Genomic DNA, 24,319 nt, shown 5'->3' with positions numbered 1-24,319 from the left:
CCCTAAGCCCACATTGAGTCTCCTGACCTGCTCAATTATTTATTACCCCCACAGTAGGTGACCTGACTTACCTAGATCTGCTACATCCCTGGACCCTCTTACATTGATACTGGGTGCTTCCTGTCATACCCGTCTATACTACGTCATCCTTATGAGTTTTCGGACATACCCTGTTCTAATACATTTCCACAGGGAGCTGACCTACTCCGCTCTGCTACATCACTGAACTCTTCCACTTTGCTGATCTCCTTGCCTCTGCTACATCTAGCCTTATGATCTTCTTTACCCTGTCACTAGTTCTCTACCTCTCCAGTGGTCGTCATTTCCGCCTCTAAAGTTCCAATCCAACCCAACGTTTTCAGTCCAGGTTGCGTTCCATCTACTGCCTTTGGTCTGGGATCTGCTCACCATAAGAGATGTAACAGAATCTGTGCCATTGTGCCATTTTACGGGCCCCCGCAATACTTTCCAGATTTTTTTTTTTTTTTATTATTGTTGAGGGGAAAATCTAAATGCTCCAGTGTTATCTAATCAAGTGCTGGTTTCGAGGAGCAATATCCGCTGGAAGCCTTCTCCTCCTCCGGCTGAACCTATACGCAGAATGAGAGACCTGTCCATCAACATAACATTATTACATCAAATTCAGAAAATCTCCAATTAATCGTAATGAAGTTTCTATGAACGGAGGCAGTTCCCTTTCTAATAGTAAATGAGGAATTTATGTAAAAGAGGAAGAAGCAAATGTTTCCATAGACTAACAAATATATTTAGTAATTTAGATGGTCCCAAAAGGTCAATTAAAAAAAATGTAGATAAAAGAATAAATACCCCACTACTCAAAGATAAGAAATGACCTTGCGTATTAAGGCCCCGTCACACATAACGAGATCGCTAGCGAGATCGCTGATGAGTCACGGTTTGGTGACGCAATAGCGATCTCGTTATGTCTGACAGGTAGCAACGATCAGGCCCCTGCTGTGAGATCGCTGATCGTTACAAAGCTTCCTGGACCATTCCTGGGTCGTTGCGCTCCCGCTGGGCAGTGTGCATCGCTGTATTTGACACCTTGTCAACGACCTCGCTAGCGATTCAGAACTGAGACACGTAGAGGTGCATAAATTGGACTTTTCTGCGTTCATCGTCCCCGATTGGTGGTCGCTACTGCGTCCTTGTTTTTTCAGATCCCACCAGCGTTCTCCGGCTGTGACTCCACTTTGAACAAATCAGACATCTTTAGCGAAGTAGGTATTGTTTGGGGTCTCAAATGAGTTTCCATTTTTGATTCATTTATAGGACATCTACCAATTATCTGCTATCATTGCTCTTCAGGGAGGGAGGGCTTGGCTTCTGTCTGTATATATATGCTTTTGCATGGGCAGATATTTTAGGGGTCTCGTGCACACACACCCACACAGCACGTTTTCTGACACGCTGTCGTGGCCAACCGCTTCAGAGTTTTTCATACGCCAATTAACATGAAGCTTAAATCAATAGACTCTGTTCTTTTGGCCTGTTGCACGCTTCAAAACTTTCTTCGTCGACGTGATGCAATTACGTACTGTCCACCTGGCTTTGTGGACTCTGTGGACCGAGCCAATGGGGAAGTGGAGCTCGGTGAATAGCGTGCAAACTATCCTGCAATTGCAGGCCTTCAACCAGTGGGACATGGCAGAAACACCCATGATGCGAAGACCTGCTGCGACAACTGCTGCCAGTATTTTAACGGTCCTGGTGCCCCGTCACACATAACGAGATCGCTATTGAAGCCAAGCCCTCCCTCCCTGAAGAGCAATGATAGCAGATAATTGGTAGATGTCCTATAAATGAATTAAAAATGGAAACTCATGTGAGACCCCAAACAATACCTACTTCGCTAAAGATGTCTGATTTGTTCAAAGTGGAGTCACAGCCGGAGAACGCTGGTGGGATCTGAAAAAACAAGGACGCAGTAGCGACCACCAATCGGGGACGATGAACGCAGAAAAGTCCAATTTATGCACCTCTACGTGTCTCAGTTCTGAATCGCTAGCGAGGTCGTTGACAAGGTGTCAAATACAGCGATGCACACTGCCCAGCGGGAGCGCAACGACCCAGGAATGGTCCAGGAAGCTTTGTAACGATCAGCGATCTCACAGCAGGGGCCTGATCGTTGCTACCTGTCAGACATAACGAGATCGCTAGCGAGATCGCTATTGCGTCACCAAAACATGACTCATCAGCGATCTCGCTAGCGATCTCGTTATGTGTGACGGGGCCTTAAAGGTCAGGAGTGGCTGCTGGAAGTTGGCAAATTTATTTTGCTGTAGCTTCATCGGGATCTTGAATAATACGCTGAAGAGTAAAAATAAATCAGTCGTCTTTTATCTGAAGGAAAAAAGTAGAGAACCGTACAGTAGAAACTCATAATGGCATCATACACAATCCATAGTTGTCGGCCAAAGGATGGCCGCTATGAGTACCTAAGTGACCCAACATCAATATGAGGTCATGCGTGACCGCTACTATCAAACATATCGGATCCGCTTCTATGGTAAGTTCCAGACTTGACCAGGATAAGGGCGTGGATGTCGTGTTTCCAAAGTTTATTAATACATTTGATACAGTGTCACATTTAAGGTTTGTGTAAAGAGAGAGACTAGGGGAAAATCTATGTAAACAGACTATCAACTGGCTCAGTGAGAGGAAATAATGTGTATTAATGGAACACAGTATGATTGGGTCACAAAACAGTGATGTACCACAGGGGTCAGTATTAGGCCCTCTTCTTTTTAATATATTTATTAAAGGGGTTTTCCACTACTTTTACATTAATGCCCTATCCGTAGGATAGGGGATCAATGTATGATCGGCCGGGGTCCCGCATGCGGCACCCCCGCCAATCAGCTGTTATTGGCGGCGGCCGCCAGTCGTAAGTGCTCACCTGCGGGGCTCTGCCGTCAAGTGGTAATGGCCGCTGCAGTGTACTGCACATCTGCCTCCGAATAGGCCCGGATAGGAGGCAGATGTGCAGTACACCGCAGCGGCCACTACCACTTTGACGCAGGACCTTGGTCAGCCAATGTTCACTAATTTAATAAAACAGTACTAATCCTAACCACCATTCCCAGTTGAGGAGACCAGACCAAGACATTATGGTTTAAACTTGGGAAATCACAAAATAAATGGGTTTCACATACTGATGTATCTGTTTTTTTTCACTAAAAACCTAGGAAAAACCTGTTACATGCGTTTTTTGCCGTGTTTTTGCTACGTTTTTGCACTTACTCATTGCTTTCTATGGGTGAAAAAATGTTGAAAGAAGTGACATGCTGCAGTTTTCAAAAAGGCAGCAGTTTTCCAATTCAGTCAGGAAAAAAACCCAATGTGTGCGCATGAGATTTTTAAAATCTCATAGCTATTGCAATTAAAATATCCCGAAATTTAACTGTAACCGTTTACCTCACAAAGTGTGCGTGTCACAAACTACTGTTGTTTTGCACACCTTTTTTATTAGTCAAAGTTGACATCATTACACTCCACATAGTGGCCTGTTGCAGATGTTTTTTTTAAGAAGTGTACCTAGCAATTTTTTTTTTCAATTCTTTTTTGGAAAGGGGGAAATTGTGGTTGAAAACAGTGCCAAAACTTAGTTATAGTGTAGTGAAAATCTATAGTAAAAGAAAAAATGCCAATGTCAATGAAAAAAAACAAGAACCAATACCATGGCATTTGGCAATGAGAATGAGGGAGCCACAAGCAGCAATATCACTACCATCACCACTGACATGAGCTGTCCGGCAGTAGTACTACTCAAACGTAGGTCATTATTGCATTATTGGCTTAAAGGGACTGTCAACACAGAATGACTCTGCAAACTAAGTCCAACCGCTCGGTGCATCATGGCGGAGTCAATCATTTATATACACCTTCCCACCTATTTTTTTTAAATCTATCTCCTCCCTTCTATTGCTCTATGAAGCCAGAGCTGTCAATCAAAGAAGAGGAGGGAGGAGATAGTGGGAAAACAAGCCAGTGGGAAGGTGAATATAAATGATTGATCGCCGTGAAGCCCCGAGCGCTTGTACTTGGTTTGAACAGTCATTCTGTGCTGACAGTCCCTTTAATCTGTCTCTGGCAAGAATTATTAGTCATATTCGTTAGTGCATTAAGTTAATGGGGTGCATCAGCAGCCGCTAGTGCCCATCGTGTTATGGATGCAGCATTCGTTCAATTTTTAACTCTTATTCCAGAATTGATAACATAGGTGTGAACGGAGCCTAAAATGTTCTGATTGAGATGAAATGACAATAGTAGGACAAAGCGGAGCACATTTGTAAGATAAATAACATGACCCAGACCCGAAAAACATTGTAAACATTGCAACAAATGTTTTGTTTAGTGACCTTGTAGTACTCTACAAGGCAGATGATTCCCGGCTTGATAAATAGCAGATTGTGCTGGCACGCTGTGAGATGTACAGGCTCCATGCATCCAGCCACAGGAAGGAATGTGCAAGCCGTCAACTTTTCTATAACATTTGCTGCATTAACTGATTGGCAGGAACATTCAATCCAGGAAAGTAATTCTGCATCATTTGTTTCCCAGTCTTTGCACATTTGATGCTGGGATCAATAGGATGTATTAGCAAACTTCAAAATTCTGCAGATGGCTTTTAAGGGATTATTTCAAGGAATGGAGAATGTGTGAGCTGGGATGTACTGTATATACATTATGGTAACAAATAATCATAATCATCACGGACAGAATAGAAGAGGTTCAGTCCTGGATAAATAAAAACACAAACAAAAACTTTAGATCCTGATTAGTGATGAGTGAGTATGTTCAGTTAACCCTTTTTGCGAGCATGCTCGGGTGCTCGCCGAGTATCTTCAGCGTGCTCGGGTGTTATGTTTTCGTCGTGCTGTGTGCATGATTTGTGACTGACAGCTTTAATACATGTGAGGAACGCCTAAGAAACAAGCATTCCTCACATGTATTAAATCTGTCAAACAGTTGCAAATCATGCACATAGCCCGACTCAAACATAACACCCGAGCATGCTGAAGATACTCGGGAAACACCTGAGCATGCTCGTAAATCTCGAGTAATGAGCATGCTCGCTCATCACTAATCCTGATATTATGACTTAGAATCAAAGTTTTTCATATACATTGTATTAAACCTTAAAAAAATGAATGTCTTTGTGCAGGATAATCCCATCTAACCCAAGAAGCTACAGTATCAGTAAGTGCTATATTACATTGACCTCCAAATTAAAAAGAATAGATAATATCTATTTTGCAGTGTAATGGCTCATGCAGATGTCAGTGCAAATCAGTCTGAGATCAATGCACGGACTGGTTGCAGCTCTCCTAACCCAAGCGTGACAGCCTCATAGAAATACTGTGCAATCCTGGGTTGTAGGGAGTCCTCCAAAGCTGATGTAGCCCTTTGTTACAGCTCTCTAGTAGACAGGATTTCTTGGTCTTTTTATATTAAAGGGAATCTGTCAGTACAATCAACCCTCCTAGGCCGTTTATTTGGGCATGTACAGTACAGACCAAAAGTTTGGACACACCTCATGTAAAGATTTTTCTGTATTTTCTTGACTATGAAAATTGTACATTCACACTGAATGCATCAAAACTATGAATTAACACATGTGGAATTATATACTTAACAAAAAAGTGTGAAACAATTGAAAATATGTCTTATATTCTAGGTTCTTCAAAGTAGCCACCTTTTGCTTTGATGATTGCTTTGCACACTCTTGGCATTCTCTTGATGAGCTTCAAGAGGTAGTCACCAGAAATGGTCTTCCAACAATCTTGAAGGAGTTCCCAGAGATGCTTAGCACTTGTTGGCCCTTTTGCCTTCACTCTGCGGTCCAGCTCACCCCAAACCATCTCGATTGGGTTCAGGTCTGGTGACTGTGGAGGCCAGGTCATCTGGCGTAGCACCCCATCACTCTCCTTCTTGGTCAAATAGCCCTTACACAGCCTGGAGGTGTGTTTGGGGTCGTTGTCCTGTTGAAAAATAAATAATGGTTCAACTAAACGCAAACCGGATGGAATAGCATGCCGCTGCAAGATGCTGTGGTAGCCATGCTGGTTCAGTATGCCTTCAATTTTGAATAAATCCCCAACAGTGTCACCAGCAAAGCACCCCCACAAAATCACACCTCCTCCTCCATGCTTCACGGTGGGAACCAGGCATGTAGAGTCCATCTGTTCACCTTTTCTGCGTCGCACAAAGACACGGTGGTTGGAACCAAAGATCTCAAATTTGGACTCATCAGACCAAAGCACAGATTTCCACTGGTCTAATGTCCATTCCTTGTGTTCTTTAGCCCAAACAAGTCTCTTCTGCTTGTTGCCTGTCCTTAGCAGTGGTTTCCTAGCAGCTATTTTATCATGAAGGCCTGCTGCACAAAGTCTCCTCTTAACAGTTGTAGAGATGTGTCTGTTGCTAGAACTCTGTGTGGCATTGACCTGGACTCTAATCTGAGCTGCTGTTAACCTGTGATTTCTGAGGCTGGTGACTCGGATAAACTTATCCTCAGTTGCAGAGGTGACTCTTGGTCTTCTTTTCCTGGGGCGGTCCTCATGTGAGCCAGTTTCTTTGTAGCGCTTGATGGTTTTTGCAACTGCACTTGGGGACACTTTCAAAGTTTTCCCAATTTTTCGGACTGACTGACCTTCATTTCTTAAAGTAATGATGGCCACTTGTTTTTCTTTACTTAGCTGCTTTTGTCTTGCCATAATACAAATTCTAACAGTCTGTTCAGTAGGACTATCAGCTGTGTATCCACCAGACTTCTGCACAACATAACTCATGGTCCCAACCCCATTTATAAGGCAATAAATCCCACTTATTAAACCTGACAGGGCACACCTGTGAAGTGAAAACCATTTCCGGTGACTACCTCTTGAAGCTCATCAAGAGAATGCCAAGAGTGTGCAAAGCAGTCATCAAAGCAAAAGGTGGCTACTTTGAAGAACCTAGAATATAAGACATATTTTCAGTTGTTTCACACTTTTTGTTAAGTATATAATTCCACATGTGTTAATTCATAGTTTTGATTCCTTCAGTGTGAATGTACAATTTTCAGTCATGAAAATACAGAATAATCATTAAATGAGGTGTGTCCAAACTTTTGGTCTGTACTGTAGGTCACAGGAAGCTGAATAACATGATACCTTGATATCTACTTTCCGATACCTTATTCCAATGAAATCCATGTTTTTCTTAATATGTAAATGAGCTGTTAAGATCTACGGAGCGGACAAAGATCTCCCCGAGAATCTGCCTCCAAAGCTTATTTTAAATGAAAGGGGCTTTACTAGAGTGAGACATGTAATGACTGACAGTCTGCTCTCCTGATCTACATGTCTCACACTGGTAATGTCCCCTTTCATTTAAAATAGGCTCTGGAGGCGGAGTCTCAGAGAGATCTGTGTCCGGACCATTGATCTTAACAGCTCATTTACACGTAAGAAAAATGTGGATTTCTCTGGAATAAGTCATCGGATCACGGATATGAAGGTATTGTTTTATTCAGCTTCCTATGACCTACATGCCCATATAGGCGGCTTGCAAGGGTTGATTTTACTAACAGATTCCCTTTAATCTGAGATTCACTATGCATTGTAAACTATGTTTAGAAGTCAATAAATTGGGTTGGGCTGACACAGTAGTACAATAGGATTTTTTTTATTATACAACGCCTGTTGTTTCTTTAGTTACTTGCATATAAATATGACGCGCCCTGGGCCTATGTGATGTAGCGTTGCGCACGCAGGGACTACCCGGAGCCGGATCTGATAGGGGTAGTAGTCTCGTGGCGGTGACCCGGTCCGTGCCCAGGGAGTCAGACTAAGTGGCGGTATATTAGCAGTAGATGTAGGACGACTACGCCACCCGTTGAATGCAGCTATGGAGCTGCCGCTGCAGGGCAAACCGCTGAGGCCGGTGGGAGGATGGTGCAGCGTGGATGGTATAACCCCCAACGGGAGGGGTATGGCCTCAGGGCAGCCGACGTGGATGATGGGGGTAGCAGGAATCACTCAGAGACGATACGGTGTAGTTCAGGGTCTTTACTGGTGACAAAGATAGACCCTCTCGGAGTACTGGCTAGCGGTCGGGCCCTGGTCAGTCCTTGAGCAGATGGGATCCCCCTTGGCCAGGCGGAGTTGTAGGCCTCCCCAACTAATTGTACTCTTCTGGCTACCTTGCTAGAGGCGGGTAAAGGTAGCCCACGTCCCTGAGTGTACCGTGTGGTGCTCACCTGTATGGCCGGTGACTCGGGGCCTTCTAGTAGCTTCCGCTCCACGACGGCGGTGCTGGTCCCACACGTGTGACCGAGCCTTCGGGTTTCTGGGCCAGAGGACCTGAAATCCCCTGCCGGTCGGTTTCTGCTGCTGGGTAGGAGTTAGTCCCCACAGCCTCGGACTCCGGGTCCGGTAAGAAATCTTCAATCAGGGCGAGCTCTACAGTTTCCAGCCCTGATCTCCTCTTAGCACGACTCCCACAGAGCTCCTGATCTTTCTTTCCTATTACTGCTTCTCTTCTTCTCTCTACTCTTCTTCCTAACCCTGCCTCAGCCCCAGGTTTATATAGGGGAAGTCCTTCCCCTCCCAGGACTGGGCAGGAGGTGTGGCATGCATAGGATTCCTGACCAAGAGACCTCCCACCTGCTCTCAGACATAACACTGCTGTTACTGTGGAAACCAGACCCCTGGGGTGCCACAAATACCTTATACCCTTTACCACCCTCCTGAAGACATGGACTTGGGAGGTATGGTCAGTTTGCTGCCAAAGCTACTGGTCTCAAAAGACAGAGTTGTACTTTTAGCAGTTTTAGAGATTTCTTTCTAATGAGCCACATCTCAGATTTACTTGTCAGGGCTTATTCTTCCAGCTTTTGATCAGATTTAGGTAACTGAAATTAGAAATAACAGCTTAGAAATGCATTGACCTATTTTGACTATATTCACATTTTCTTTGCCTTGCTCATTCTTACACTGCATCATTCTCTGATCTTCACCACTTGGTTTCAGAGACTTGACCCATGACCGGGAGCTGCCATGTGCATTTAATCATATTGAGCCATAGTGAGGGCACACCTGGCGAACAGCACAAACCCTCTGGGGTTAGACGTGGCATAATGCAGTCGGCATAATAAAGAGGTTGGATCAGCGACTCCACTTTCCAGTCTTGTTTCTTTATGCTTTTGTAAGAAGTTCTTTTCACAGTGAAGACCACACTGACTAATGACAAATAGCGGACCATATCTCGTCTCGAAGACAGCCCAGGGCCCACCACATTGTTTCAGGGGGCTTCTGTTTGAGAATGAGGAATGAAATGCGAGTCTTAGCAGATTCTTCCAAAGGCTCATGTGTGTTATGTTTCCATATTTATGGATTGCTCCAATATGTCTGCTGCCGGTATAAATTAAAGAGCATATGTCAGAGGGGTGGTCGGGTTCCAGCGAGCAGCTTTCATATCGCAGTTCCCTGTGACAAGCTGATCACAAATGTCTGCTGCCATTACTGGGGGAGGACGTATATGCTGATTTCCCAGCAGTAATCACAGATTGTAGCACTAATGAAAGTATGATGTGTATTATGTATGGAGCTGATATTGGCAATCATTGATTTCACTAATGCGCCTTTTATAATCAGACTTTTTTTTTCTTATCAGCACTTACTGTCAGATTCATCACTAAACGATTTATTGGAGATTATGATCCAACCCTTGGTAAGTCTCTAATCTATCTATCTATCTATCTATCTATCTATCTATCTATCTATCTATCTATCTATCTATCTATCTTCTCCCTCTTTATTCACCCAGTATTAGTAAAATACAGTATACAATATTGAATATTTTGGGCACATGCATCCTTTGGTTAAAAGATTATCAGTCGGTTATAAATGACCTATTGTTTGAATAATTTTTTTGTGTTTCCTTTTATGTATTTTTTAATTTTTTTTTAAATGTGGCTTTGTTTTTCATATCATGATCTTTATTAAAAAAAATTATAATATTGCAATTTTCACTTTGGCCACTAGGGCTTTTTTAAACTCTTATGTTCTGTCTTTTCAGGGAGAGTTTTCATTAAGCACCATATTATCAGAGACAGGATTGCAATGACTGATAACACAGGATCAAAGGAGAAAAAATACTTTTAAAGAGGTATTCTCAAATTGTCTCTTGAGCAGCTCAGAGCAATGCAATCTCCTTAAAGATTCAATACTTCCTTGTTTCTAGCAGGGCAGGCTCTCCTACTCCTTGAGTGACAATTCTGGTGAATAAAACTGTAGGGTGTGATGCTAGTCACTACTCTCGGACAGACCGTGAGGCAGAAAAGTCAGATGTTCCTGGGTCGGATACAAAGAGAGCAGCTAGAAAACCAAGGTGAAAGACAAAGGTGTAAGTCAGGTCACAGTCCGGGGTCAAAATACCTGGAGATAGCGGATCAAAGCAAAAGGACAAAACGAAGGGATAGTCGCAACACAGCCCAAAGCGTCAGGCAGGAAGATCAGAACTCAGCACAACAGAATAAGGCAAACACTAACCAGGAAACAAAAACTACATCTGCCAGGGATCAGAGACAGACAGCTCAGTTACGTAGCTGGGCAATCCCCAGAACCCTGAACATATGGAGAAAGCGCAGCACGTCCCAACCACAGATGGAATGGCCGAGCTGATAATCAAAGTACCGACAGATCAACACGCCCATCACAAGATTGGACAGCCGAGCTGTCAGTCAAAGCACCGACAACTCAGCTTGACCCAGATTCCATAGGGCTGCAAAACAGTCACTCACTGAGTGGAGGACTCATGACATAGGGTTAGTAGAACTATGAAGACTAGCACAAGTTCTGCTGTAACACATTCAGCCATCAGTGTTTTTTTCTGGAACGTACACAGCTCTCACTTTATTTACATATAGAGATAACAGGGCATTTGAACAAGTACACAGCTCCAGACACTGAAAATAGAGTCATGATTATGAGACCTGCTATGAAAGCTCCTGAACTGGTGATTTATAATGGCATCTCTTCAGAAGATGGGAGGAAGGGGAGGAATTGGAGCAGCTAACTGCTATATAGAAATGCATGGACTAGAGAGAGGTGACTGGGATGTTAAAAGTTAATCCCTCTCCTGGAATGTAATTACTGTGTACTCGTAGACTATGTTCACTCGTGGAGTTTTTGCAGTGTTTTTTTGCAATGTTTTTTTATGCAAATTTTCAGCTGCGTTTTACAGTACCAGCAAAGTCTATGAGATTTCAGAAATCTCATGCACACAGCTTGTTTTATTTTTTTATTGTTTTGTCAAAGAGCTGTGTTTTTGCAAAATGCAGCATGTCACCAGTTTTTCACCCATTGAAAGCAATGGGTAGTACAAAAACGCTGCGAAAAACACAGGTATCAGGTTTTGCTGCGTTTTTGGTGCCAAAACCTGATGAAGCTAAATCAGATTTTTTTTTTTTATGCACTAAACTTTATCAGTATACATAAGAGACAAATGTACCTTGACAAAATCACAGTAAAAATGCACCAAAAACTAAGCAAAAATGCAGCAGAAACTAAGCAAAACCTGCTTTTTGGAAGCAGAAAGCTGCAAACACGCCACGTATGAACATATCCTTAGCCAGGTACTAGAGGTCCAGCTCCATAGAAGATAAAATCTCTCATTACAGAAAAATGATAGCAGATAGAAAAAGCAATTCAATTATTATTAATATTTATTATTATAGCGTAATTTATTCCATGGCGCTTTACATGTGAAAAAGGGGGTATACATAGGAAACAACAGGTACAATAATTTGAACAAGAAGGAGCCAGCGACTGGTACAGGAGGAGCGAGGACCCTGCCCACGAGGGCTCACAATCTACAAGTCATGGGTGAGGATACAGTACAGGTGGAGCGAGGGTTACTTCAAGTTGTACTCTTGTCGGAACAGGTAGGTCTTCAGGTGCCTTTTGAAGGTTTTCATGGTAGGTGAGAGCCTGATATGTTGGGGTAGAGAATTCCAGAGTAGGGGAGATGCACTGGAGAAATCTTGTATGCAATTGTGGGAAGAGGAGATAAGAGGGGAGTAGAGCAGGAGATCTTGTGAGGATCGGAGGCTGCGTGCAGGTAAGTACCGGGAGGCTAGATCACAGATGTATGGAGGAGACAGGTTGTGGATGGCTTTATATGCCATGGTTAGGGTTTTGAACTGGAGTCTCTGAGCAATGGGGAGCCAGTGAAGGGATTGACAGAGAGGAGAGGCCGGGGAATAGCGGGGGGACAGGTGGATTAGTCCTGCAGCAGAGTTTAGGATGGATTGGAGGGGTGCGAGAGTGTTAGAGGGGGGGCAACAGAGCAGGAGTTTCAATAGTCAACTTGCTTATTTTCACGCTGTCTAATTAAAGCAATTGAAGAACCTTTAACACGATATCCCAATTTAAACAATAGGTCATTTTCTGATGATACCTTCCCTCTAAGTATTGACTATGCAGAAATATTTTTTAAGGAGTAACCAAATGGACTGCAAGGTCAAGCATTTACATTCCACTGACCAAACATTATTACAGATCACATATTTTGTTTCTCTTTACTAGATATTAGTCACTTTTTACTTCTATTTAATATGCTTAATTTCATAATGTCCTCATCCTGGCCCTTTCGGTAATATATGTCACCAATCCTTGGCCCCTTCATGGTATAATGTCCCCCATACTGGTACAATGTCCCCATTCCTCATCCAGTAATATATGTCCCCCATCCTGGTGTAATGTCCTCATCCTGGCCCTTTCGGTAATATATGTCACCAATCCTTGTCCCCTTCATGGTATAATGTTCCCCATCCTGGTACAATGTCCCCATTCCCCATCCAGTAATATATGTCCCCCATCCTGGTGTAATGTCCTCATCCTGGCCCTTTCGGTAATATATGTCACCAATCCTTGTCCCCTTCATGGTATAATGTTCCCCATCCTGGTACAATGTCCCCATTCCCCATCCAGTAATATACTGTATGTCTTCCATCATGGGCCCATCCTGTAATAATGCTCCGCTTATCTCTAATACATTAAAAATACCCAAACATTTTTCTCACCTTCCTCCGCTCCCACGACGCACGGCATCCTCTTCTGAAGCCGGCAGCTGACTTTGGCATACCTGCTATGGCAACACATGATGTCACTGCTATGCGTCGCCTGTGACAGGCACGCCGATGTCAGCTGCCGGCCTCTGATTGGTGGCAGCGTGTATTATAGTGTAGGGAACTGGCAGGTCTCTGAGCCTCAATACATCTCAGCCAAATGTGCATCCTCGAACAAACATCCAACTGAAATAGGTGCCGGTGTTTGTTTGCCCCCCTCCAGCACGGGCCCGGTCGTAGTCAGACCATCTGCGTCCACGATCCTTACACCCCTGCCTGTTTTTAATGGATACTGCAAATTAGGGCTCATTCAGAAGTTTGATTTTTCCACATGAGAAAAAATGGACCAATTATTCTGATCAGTCTTTGATCACAGTTCGATTAGAGTGTGGTTTGAGTGTCGTCCATTTTTCAAATACGTTGAGAAAAAAAAGTTTACATTCTGACAGTGAGTGAAAATCAGACTGATTTTTCACAGACCCATTGACTTGCATTGCCGGTATTGATCCGACCCTCAAATCAAAATCGGAGATGTCTTCTCGATTTTCTGCGGACCTATTGATCTGCGAAAAATCACAGACATGTCTATGGTAAAAATTGGATCATGAATGAACCCTTAATCATTCAAGGGGGAATGAATTTCTTACACCCTAAGCCCTTGGCCCCACTATCAGTATTTGGTCAGTATTGTTTCTCAGGAGTGGGAGCCAAAACCTGGAGTGGGTGATAAATGCAGAATTGGTGACTTGTTTCTATTATACCTTTTCTCTGATTGTTCCTCACCTGGTTTTGGCTCCCACTCCTGAGAAAAAATACTGACCGAATACTGATAGTGGGGCCGTGGTCTAAGGGCTCATTCAGACGTCCGTGCGCATTGATCCAAGTACAGACTGCTAACACACGGACTGGCAGTGGATCTCCTGACCAGACCCTGGCAGCTTCATGTTTTTCTATGAAACTATTAGGCTAGAGTTGTGAGAGCCGCAACAGGGCCGCCATCAGGAGATTACTGCCCTTACTACTGTATGGGGCCCGATGAACAGAAGCAAAAAGGGGGGGCCCGGCCAGCCTGGGCTCGCGGGCCCCATGCCCCCGGCCAGCCTAGGCCCCTCCTCTCTTTGCCTCTACTCACCGGGCCTCAGGGAGTCAGGGGCAACAGTTCAGACCTTAATGTACCCGGCGGCCAGAAATGAGCGCCATACCTTTAAACCGCCACCGAGTGCATCATGCTCCTGACGCTGGCCATGTGACACGCTGTGCGTTCATTTTCATTTTGGAGCAGAGCAGCAGCCGTGTCACATTTGCATTGGGACCCGGGACAGGCAGGCAGACTTCAGCAGCAGCAGCAGTAGGAGGATGTAGGCAGAGTGTGTGTCAGTGTCAATGTCAGTGTGTGTCAAAGTCTGTCTGTGTGTGTAAGTCAGGAGGCCACAGCGGCCACAGCGGCAGCAGCGGGCAGTGTACGTATGAGGACTAGGGGAGGCTGCTGGGGGGTTTCTAGCCCTGTGAGGGGGCTGTTTCTGACTGCAGAGTTGGGGGTGGAGCCTGGGCGGAGTCTCAAGGAGGCCCCAAAATTTTACCAGTATGGGGCCCCTGAAATTCCTAGTGGTAGCCCTGAGTCTGTGCATTGTGGTCCAAGATCAGAGCGATTTGCACGGACGGCAACATGAGCCCTAAGTCCTAAACGCACTCTGCAGTGCACTTTATAAATTGAGCAGCGGTCATGCATAAGCACAAGTGATATTTCCATGGAAACGACAGAGACACTATAGGCAGTGACGAGGCAGACTCCGCTGTCACTCCAATCACAATGAAAAAAACCCCACAAGTAATCGAATGTACATAATAGGTGCAGAAATGCTGCAGAAAATCTGCAACATCAAAAATACTCATTGTGTGAACGTAGCCTTAAACTCAGATTTGTCAAAGAAAATCCAAGGGTGGAATTTGAAGCTGAAACTTGGTTTTCTGACACTGATTCATGAGGAGATTTTCACATTGATTATCTCCTTTGTACCAGATAGTCCTTGGCTTTTCAGTGCAGAATCCGTGGTAATATTTAAAGGGAACCTGTCATGACCTGTGTATTATCTAAACTGCCCTCATTGTGTTGTTAGAGATGCAATGTGCATCACTAACGCTTTTTTCATGAAAATCGGGGCTAATATCATGTGTAAAAACCACTTTATATGTTTATATCATACCTGCTCGTTTAGTCATAGGGGTGTGATTCCTCACATTTAGTCAGGGTTGGCGCTGCTCTCTGCATTTGCATTCTTTTCCTGGCTTGCGCTGATGTCACTATGCCGTGCTTGTGCACTGTGTATTGGCCAGCCGTGCTTGTGCAGTATGTCATGGCCAGCCGTGCTTGTGCAGTGTGTATATTGGCCAGCCGCACTTGTGCAGTGTGTATATTGGCCAGTCGCACTTGTGCAGTGTGTATATTGGCCAGCCGCGCTTGTGCAGTATGTCATGGCCAGCCGCGCTTGTGCAGTGTGTTTATTGGCCAGCCGCGCTTGCGCAGTGTGTATATTGGCCAGCCGCGCTTGTGCAGTGTGTGTATTGGCCAGCTGCGCTTGTGCAGTGTGTATATTGGCCAGCTACGCTTGTGCAGTGTGTATATTGGCCAGCCGCACTTGCGCAGTGTGTATATTGGCCAGCTTCACTTGCGCAGTGTGTATATTGGCCAGCCGCACTTGCGCAGTGTGTATATTGGCCAGCCGCACTTGCGCAGTGTGTATATTGGCCAGCCTCACTTGCGCAGTATGTATATTGGCCAGCCGCACTTGTGCAGTGTGTATATTGGCCAGCCGCGCTTGTGCAGTGTGTATATTGGCCAGGCGCACTTGCGCAGTGTGTATATTGGCCAGCCGTGCTTGTGCAGTGTGTGTATTGGCCAGCTGCGCTTGTGCAGTGTGTATATTGGCCAGCCGCACTTGCGCAGTGTGTATATTGGCCAGCCACACTTGCGCAGTGTGTATATTGGCCAGCCGCGCTTGCGCAGTGTGTGTATTGGCCAGCCGCACTTGCGCAGTGTGTATATTGGCCAGCCGCACTTGCGCAGTGTGTATATTGGCCAGCCGCGCTTGCGCAGTGTGTGTATTGGCCAGCCGCGCTTGCGCAGTGTGTGTATTGGCCAGCCGCACTTGCGCAGTGTGTATATTGGCCAGCCGCACTTGCGCAGTGTGTATATTGGCCAGCCGCGCTTGCGCAGTGTGTGTATTGGCCAGCCGCACTTGCGCAGTGTGTATATTGGCCTGCCGCAGTTGCTCAGTGTGTGTATTGGAAAGCCTCACTTGCGCAGTATGTATATTGGCCAGCCTCACTTGCTCAGTGTGTATATTGGCCTGCCGCACTTGCTCAGTGTGTGTATTGGCCAGCCGCACTTGCGCAGTGTGTATATTGGAAAGCCGCACTTGCGCAGAGTGTATATTGGCCAGCCGCGCTTGTTGATCTAGGAGCCACGCATGCGCTGTGACGAGCAGCTCCCCGTGCATGCGCTGTGATGAGCGGCTCCCCGTGCATGTGCTGTGACGAGCGGCTCCCCGTGCATGTGACGCGCCCCCTGGGCCAGTGCTGTTGGGGATACCCGGAGCCGGATCAGATGGGGGTTGTAGTCTCCGAGTGGCTGTGACCCGGTCCGTGCCCAGGGTGTCAAGCTCAGTGTGTGGCAGTCCTTACTGATGTTACTAAAGTTCTTTATGTCGACTACGCCACCCGTTGAATTGCGGTCACTACGGCCGCCGCTGCAGCAGGGTCCGCTGAGGCTGATGGTGTTTGTGCAGCTTAGGTAGTATAACCCCCAACGGGAGGGGTATAGCCTCAGGGGGTCAGGTGCAGAGGATGGTGGTTGTGGAAGTGCAGGGAAGATGGTAATGAGAGTCAGAGTCGGGTTGTGCAGTTCAGGGTTCTTTACTTACTGCTGTTCTTGTACCGGTCACTCCGGCCTTGAGTGACCACCCGAGCCGCGCTGCGTCCACCAGGTCCTGGACTCGGCCAACCCCCAAGTAGTTCTGGAGCGTGGTTCTGAGCTCCCTTTCTGTCCTGTCCTCGTCTCTGGCCTTCCCCACCAGGGATCCACCTATGTCCGGCTCCCTCGGGCCTCTTGTTGGCGAACCCTTGTCTCTGGGTTCCCTGACCCTATGCGTGGTCTGCCTTCCGGGTGGATATAGTGGGTGGCCGTGGCAGATTCTGCCCACGGCCTCCGGTTCCTGGCTAAGGTGTGCTGTAGCCTCTGCCAGCTTGGGATCCGGTACCCTGTTGCCAACTCTTCACCCTCTGGTCTAATTTGGGCTCTTGGAGTTCCTTCTTTCTCCCCCTCTGGGTCTTTCAAACTCCTCTCTCACTCTTGGCTCTGGGGCTGCTCTGCTCCTCTGCTCTCTTCCACTCCTCTGCAAAGACTTACTGACTGACTTCTCACAGACTGACCCTGATCTAAGATGGTGCCCACCTTAAATACTCCCTCTATGTGTGAGCTCAGGTGACCAGCACCCAATGAGCTCCTAACTTTACCCAGGCTGCTCCCCCTATCTGCCCCTACACTACTGGGATGTACCACCCCCCTCCCACTCCAGCCAAGAACAGACTCTGTCGTACCTGCACATTTCTAAGTGGGAGTACCGTTGGTCTGTTCCTCGGAAATGGGATGTGTGTAGTGCATGCAGCTAACTGAGCTCAGTTCCACACTCCATCCTTACCCGGGAGTGGAATATCACACCTCTGGGTTGAGGTGCAATACCCCTGTAGCAGCCGAATCCTCAGGGTGCTACACATGCGCTGTGACGAGCGGCTCCCCGTGCATGCGCTGTGAAGCTGAGTGTAGGTCCCAGCTTCACTGTGTGCGTCACAGATCATGTACGGCTCCCAGAGATACAAGTGTGTCTGGCCATGACATACTACGCAAGCGCGGCATAGTGATGTCAGCGCAAGCCGGGAGCACTGAGAATTCAAATGGCGTAGACGTCGCCAACCCTGACTAAATGCGATGAATCACACCCCTATGACTAAATGAGCAGGTAGGATATAAACATATAAAGTGTTTTTTGCACATCTATTAGTGCCGATTTTAATGAAAAAAGAGTGTTAGTGTTGCACATTGCATCACTAACAACACAATGGAGGCAGTTTAAATAGTACACAGGACATGACAGGTTCCCTTTAACATGCTATGTACTGTACATTTTCATGTAGTATTTGGATTAGTATATAATCTCTCATTTACATGCATTGTGGAATGTTAGCAAATTTTGTCAAGTCTTAGGGACCCATTGCACCAGTTTTCTGGCAATAGAATGCTGTAAATTTTGAGGAACGCTACCTTTCTGCAAAAAAAAAAATTGTGACCCTTTTTTACATTTTCCATTGCTCTCTTGACTTTTCTGAAATCGGGAAGGTTTATAACAAGTGGCAGCGACAACAATGCCCCAACAGATTAATTATAATTTACACCAGAAATTGGCAATTTCATTTGCTGTCAGTGTCGGGCTGGAGTGCCAAGGGCCCACCAGTAACATCAACTACAGGACCCCATTTTTAGCTTCATGCCAATATGACTTTAGCCTCATTCACAAATTTCTATAGCAATAAACTGGGATGATTGTTAAATGAATTAGATGTTGCCTTTGTCTGTACATAGTGATTCACCTGTATTGTGCCAAGTACTGCTCATATAAGTGGGTGGTGACCCACTCCTGCTCAGGGGCCCACCAGAGGATTCTCCTGTTCTCCTGTGGGCCAGTCCGAGCCTGTTTCCGGTACACAGACAACCGAAAAAGCAGGAAACTTTCTGTTTGATACTGGCATATAGTATATCCATCTTAGGCCTCATTGAGACATCAGTATTTTTTGGCACAAGAGAAAAATGAACCGAATTTCATCAGTGATTTTCATCAGATTTTCAGCAGTGTTTTTTCACTAATGAGAAATAAAAATAAAGTTTTTTTGAGAAACGGACACGGATGGCATCAGAGTGACTCATAGACTTACATTGCTGATTTTGATGCCACAATCGGATCAGTATCAGACATGTCTCTTCTATTTTGCATGGACCACTCAGTCTGCCAAAAATCACGGACATGTGACTAGCCACATAGACTGTCATAAGTACGAGTGCTATCCGTGAAAAAAAAATGGGTACGTGAAAAACTGACGTGTGAATGACTCCCTAGTAGTAGTGTTGAGCGATACCTTCCGATATCAGGAAATATCGTATCGGATTGGATCGGGCCGATACCCAAAAAGTATCGGATATCGCCGATTCCGATACCGGAAACCAATGCAAGTCAATGGGACACAAATATCGGAATGAAAATAAACCCTTTCTTTCCTTGTAGGTTAATTCTACATGAAGTAAAACAACTAAGAATAATGTAGAATGACATGAAAAGCCGGCAATTCATCAGCGGCATTCACCGGTACCCGACAATTTACAACAGAAAGAATAGAGCATCACACATAGATTAGATAGATAGAAACATGTCAGTCACATATATATGAAGCACAGTGACAGTGTTGATTACTATACTTGTCATTTAGTGTAAAGGATTTATTTTAAAAAATATTAGTGTTTTCGTGAACCGTCTCTTTAAAAAAGCCGGCCGGCAATTCAGCAGCGGTACCTGACAATTTATAACAGACAGAATAGAGCTTCACACATAGATTAGATAGATAGAAACATGTCAGTCACATATCTATGAAGTACAGTGACAGTGTTGGTTACTGTACTTGTCATTTAGTGTAAAGGATTTATTTAAAAAAATATTAGTGTTTTCGTGCACCGTCTCTTTAAGAAAGCCGGCCGGCAATTCAGCAGCGGTACCCGACAATTTAGAATAGAAAGAATAGAGAATCACACATAGATTAGATAGATAGAAACATGTCAGTCACATATATATGAAGTACAGTGACAGTGTTGATTACTGTACTTGTCATTTAGTGTTAAAATAAAGGATTTATTTAAAAAAAAATTGGCGTGGGGTTCCCCTTAATTTTAGGCTCTAGCGGAGGTTAAGCAGACAGCTGGGGCAAATGTTTGAAGCCTGGGAAGGGGGTAATACCCACGGAGCTTCCCAGGCAACTAATATCAGCCCCCAGCTGAATACCTAGCCTTTACTAGCTATTAAAATGGGGGAACCCCCCCAAAAAAATAACGTGGGGTCCCCCTAATTTAATAGCTAGCAAAGGCTAGGCAGACAGCTGGGGGCTGATTTTAATAGCCCAGGAAGGGTGCCATGAATATTGGCCCCCTCCCAGGCTAGAAACACCAGCCGTCAGCCGCCCCAGAAATGGCGCATCCATAGGATGCGCCAATTCTGGCACTTAGCCTCGCTCTTCCCACTGCCCTGTAGCGGTGGCAGTGGGGTAATAGGGCTGGGGTTGATGTCAGCTTATAATGCCAGCTGACATCAAGCCCAGGTTAGTAATGGAGAGGCGTCTATAAGACACCCCCATTACTAACCCCATAGTCAAAGTTAAAGAAAAACACAAACACCCAGAATAAAGTCCTTTAATTGAAATAAACACACAATTCTTTATTGTTCTAAATTAAACCATACTTACCATCACGCCCATTCCAGCTGAAGCCAACGATCTCCTGCAATAAAAGAAAAATAATAAAGCAACCTCATCCTTACCTTTCCATGGTTCCCACGACAGCTTCAGCTCTGCTACATCGAGATGACAGGCTGGACCGCAGCAGAACGCTGCCATCCAGCCTGTCATCCCGCAGACACTGAGAAGCGCAGGCATGCTTGCGCTCCTCAGTGTCTCTCTGTGACGTCATCCAGATGAGCCGAGTTCATGTCCAATGAACTCAGCTCACCTCATGCACGTCACTGACAGCGTGGGAAAATTCTCCTGCACTCAGCGCTTCAGCATGAGAATTCTCCCACGCTGTCAGTGACATACATGAGGTGAGGTCATGTCCAATGAACTCAGCTCACCTCATGCACGTCACTGACAGCGTGGGAAAATTCTCACGCTGAAGTGCTGAGTGCAGGAGAATTTTCCCACGCTGTCAGTGACGTGCATGAGGTGAGCTGAGTTCATTGGACATGACCTCGGCTCATCTTTATGCCGTCACAGCCAGACACTGAGGAGTGGAAGTATGCCTGCGCTTCTCAGTGTCTGCGGGATGACAGGCTGGATGGCAGCGTTCTGCTGCAGTCCAGCCTGTCATCTCGATGTAGCAGAGCTGGAGCCATCGTGGGAACCATGGAAAGGTAAGGATGAGGTTGCTTTATTATTTTACTTTTATTGCAGGAGATCGTTGGCTTCAGCTGGAATGGGCGTGACGGTAAGTATGGTTTAATTTAGAACAATAAAGAATTGTGTGTTTATTTCAATTAAAGGACTTTATTCTGGGTGTTGTGTTTTTTTAAATACTTTACTAGAAATTCATGGTGGTCATGTCTAATATTGGCGTGACCCCATGAATTTCGGGCTTAGGGCCAGCTGATAATGCCAAGCTGGCCTTAACCCCTTTATTACCCAGTGAGCCACCGCACCAGGGCCCTGGATGAGTTGGGTACAGCGCCAGAAGATGGCGCTTCTATGAACGCGCCATTTTCTGGGGCGGCTGCGGACTGCAATTTGCAGCGGGGGTGGCCCAGAAAGCTTGGGTCTCCCTGCGCTGCGGATTCCAGCCCCCAGCTGCCTAGTTGTACCTGGCTGGGCACAAAAATAGGGCGAAGGCCCAACCATTTTTTTTTTTAATTATTTCATGAAATTCATGGAATAATTAAGAAAAAAAGGGCTTCCCTATATTGTTGTGTCCAACCAGGTACAAATAGGCAGCTGGTGGTTGGGGGCAGCCCATTCCTGCCTGCTGTACCTGGCTGGACACAAATATAGGGCGAAGCCCCACATCAATTTTTTTTTAAATAAATCCTTTATTTTAACACTAAATGACATTTGAGGAGTTAATAAAGATGCAGTCCCTAAATTATTATTTATTTTTTAATTAATTTTTCCCAAAACTTTTGACGTGGGCTTCGCCATATTTTTGTATGCCAGCCAGGTACAGCATCCAGCTTCTATGAACGCGCCATTTTCCGGGGCGGCTGCGGACTGCAATTTTCAGCGGGGGGGGGGGCAGAAAGCTTGGGCCTCCCTGCGCTGCAGATTCCAGCCCCCAGCTGCCTAGTTGTACCTGGCTGGACACAAAAATAGGGAGAAGCTTCACGTATTTTTTTTTTAAATTATTTCATGAAATTCATGAAATAATTAAGATAAAAAGGGCTTCCCTATATTGTTGTGTCCAACCAGGTACAAATAGGCAGCTGGTGGTTGGGGGCAGCCCGTTCCTGCCTGCTGTACCTGGCTGGACACAAATATAGTGCGAAGCCCCACGTCAATTTTTTTTAAATCATTTCAGGAAATTCATGAAATAATTAAAAAAAATTGATGTGGGGCTTCGCCCCATATTTGTGTCCAGTCAGGTACAGCAGGCAGGAACGGGCTGCCCCCAACCACCAGCTGCCTATTTGTACCTGGCCGGACACAACAATATAGGGAAGCCCTTTTTTTCTTAATTATTCCATGAATTTCATGAATTTAAAAAAAAAATACGTGGGGCTTCGCCCTATTTTTGTGTCCAGCCAGGTACAACTAGGCAGCTGGGGGCTGGAATCTGCAGCGCAGGGAGGCCCAAGCTTTCTGGGCCCCACCCGCTGCAAATTGCAGTCCGCAGCCGCCCCGGAAAATGGCGCGTTCATAGAAGCGCCATCTTCTGGCGCTGTACCCAACTCATCCAGGGCCCTGGTGCGGTGGCTCACTGGGTAATAAAGGGGTTAAGGCCAGCTTGGCATTATCAGCTGGCCCTAAGCCCGAAATTCATGGGGTCACGCCAATATTAGACATGACCACCATGAATTTCTAGTAAAGTATTTAAAAAAAACACAAACACCCAGAAAAAAGTCCTTTAATTGAAATAAACACACAATTCTTTATTGTTCTAAATTAAACCATACTTACAGTCACGCCCATTCCAGCTGAAGCCAACGATCTCCTGCAATAAAAGTAAAATAATAAAGTAACATCATCCTTACCTTTCGATGGCTCCCACGACAGCTTCAGCTCTGCTACATCGAGATGACAGGCTGGACCGCAGCAGAACGCTGCAATTCAGCCTGTCATCCCGCAGACACTGAGAAGCGCAGGCATGCTTGCGCTCCTCAGTGTCTGGCTGTGACGGCATCCAGATGAGCCGAGGTCATGTCCAATGAACTCGCACGCACACACCCGCAGACACCGCACAAACATCGCACAGACACCCCGCACACACACCCCGCACACACACCCCGCACACACACACGCGCACACACACTAATCATGACGGGCTGATGGTCTGGGAGGTGAGGCTGACCTGTGCGGCCGTGGGAAAGTTCATGTGAGTTCATGCAGTGAAGCATGAACTCACATGAACCCTCTGAGGGCACCGCGGCTACTTCAAATGAACAGCTGATCGGCATCACCTGATACCTCAGCTGTTCATTTGAAATAACCGGCGGGAAAGCGCAGCACAGAACGGGAAAGCTGGCGGTGAAGTCTTTTCACTGCCGGCTTCCCCGCCCGGGTCCTTCGCTCCTTGGTGCTGCGCTCCCCGCCCGGTCCTAACTTACGATCAGGATGGGGGGAGCGGAGGATCGGGGTGGGAGGCTGCGGGGAAGCAGTATGGGGCTGTGTGATTGTTTAAAAGCCGGCGGCTTTTTACCGCGCGCCGGCTTTTAAACAATCAGGAGAATTCTCCCCCGCTGGGATGGCATTCTGATGACAGGCTGGATCGCGCTGCCATCCAACTTGTCATCCTTCACAGACACTGCAGAGCGCAGGTGTGGCACCCCAGGGTTCTGGTTACCACAGTAATAGCAATATTACGTCTGTGAGCAGGTGGGAGGTCTCCTGGTCAGGAATCCTAAGCATGTAACATCTCCTGCCCAGTCCTGGGAGGGGAAGAACTTCCCCTATATAAACTGGGGCTGAGGCGGGGTTAGGGAGAAGAAGAGGAGTCCCAGACAGAGACACAGTCTGGTCTGGAGTGGAGCTGATGCAGGGAGAGCAAGATCAGGAGCTCTGTGGGAGCAGTGATAAAAGGGGTCAGAGACTGGAAGCTGTAGAGCTCGTCCTGACTGAAGAGATCTCACCGGACACGGAGTCCGAGGCTGTGGGGACTGAGCCATACCC

At 46.0% G+C, this 24,319-nt stretch overlaps 1 protein-coding gene across 1 annotated transcript in view; it reads left to right on the top strand.

Annotated features, from left to right (window-relative positions):
- Positions 1 to 8,763: 8,763 nt before the first annotated feature.
- LOC141173614 (ras-related and estrogen-regulated growth inhibitor-like) overlaps positions 8,764 to 24,319 on the top strand; it is a 58,420-nt gene continuing 42,864 nt past the window's right edge. Inside the window, exons 1-2 of the mRNA XM_073657916.1 lie at positions 8,764 to 8,776; positions 9,682 to 9,738. Coding sequence (XP_073514017.1) covers positions 8,764 to 8,776; positions 9,682 to 9,738 — 70 coding nt within the window. The remainder of the gene's footprint in view (positions 8,777 to 9,681; positions 9,739 to 24,319) is intronic.

Source organism: Phyllobates terribilis, unplaced genomic scaffold, assembly GCF_046119375.1.
Source record: "Phyllobates terribilis strain yellow unplaced genomic scaffold, ASM4611937v1 Scaffold_13__5_contigs__length_258822181, whole genome shotgun sequence".
NCBI lineage: Eukaryota > Metazoa > Chordata > Amphibia > Anura > Dendrobatidae > Phyllobates > Phyllobates terribilis.
This window is presented reverse-complemented; position numbering and strand designations above follow the sequence as displayed.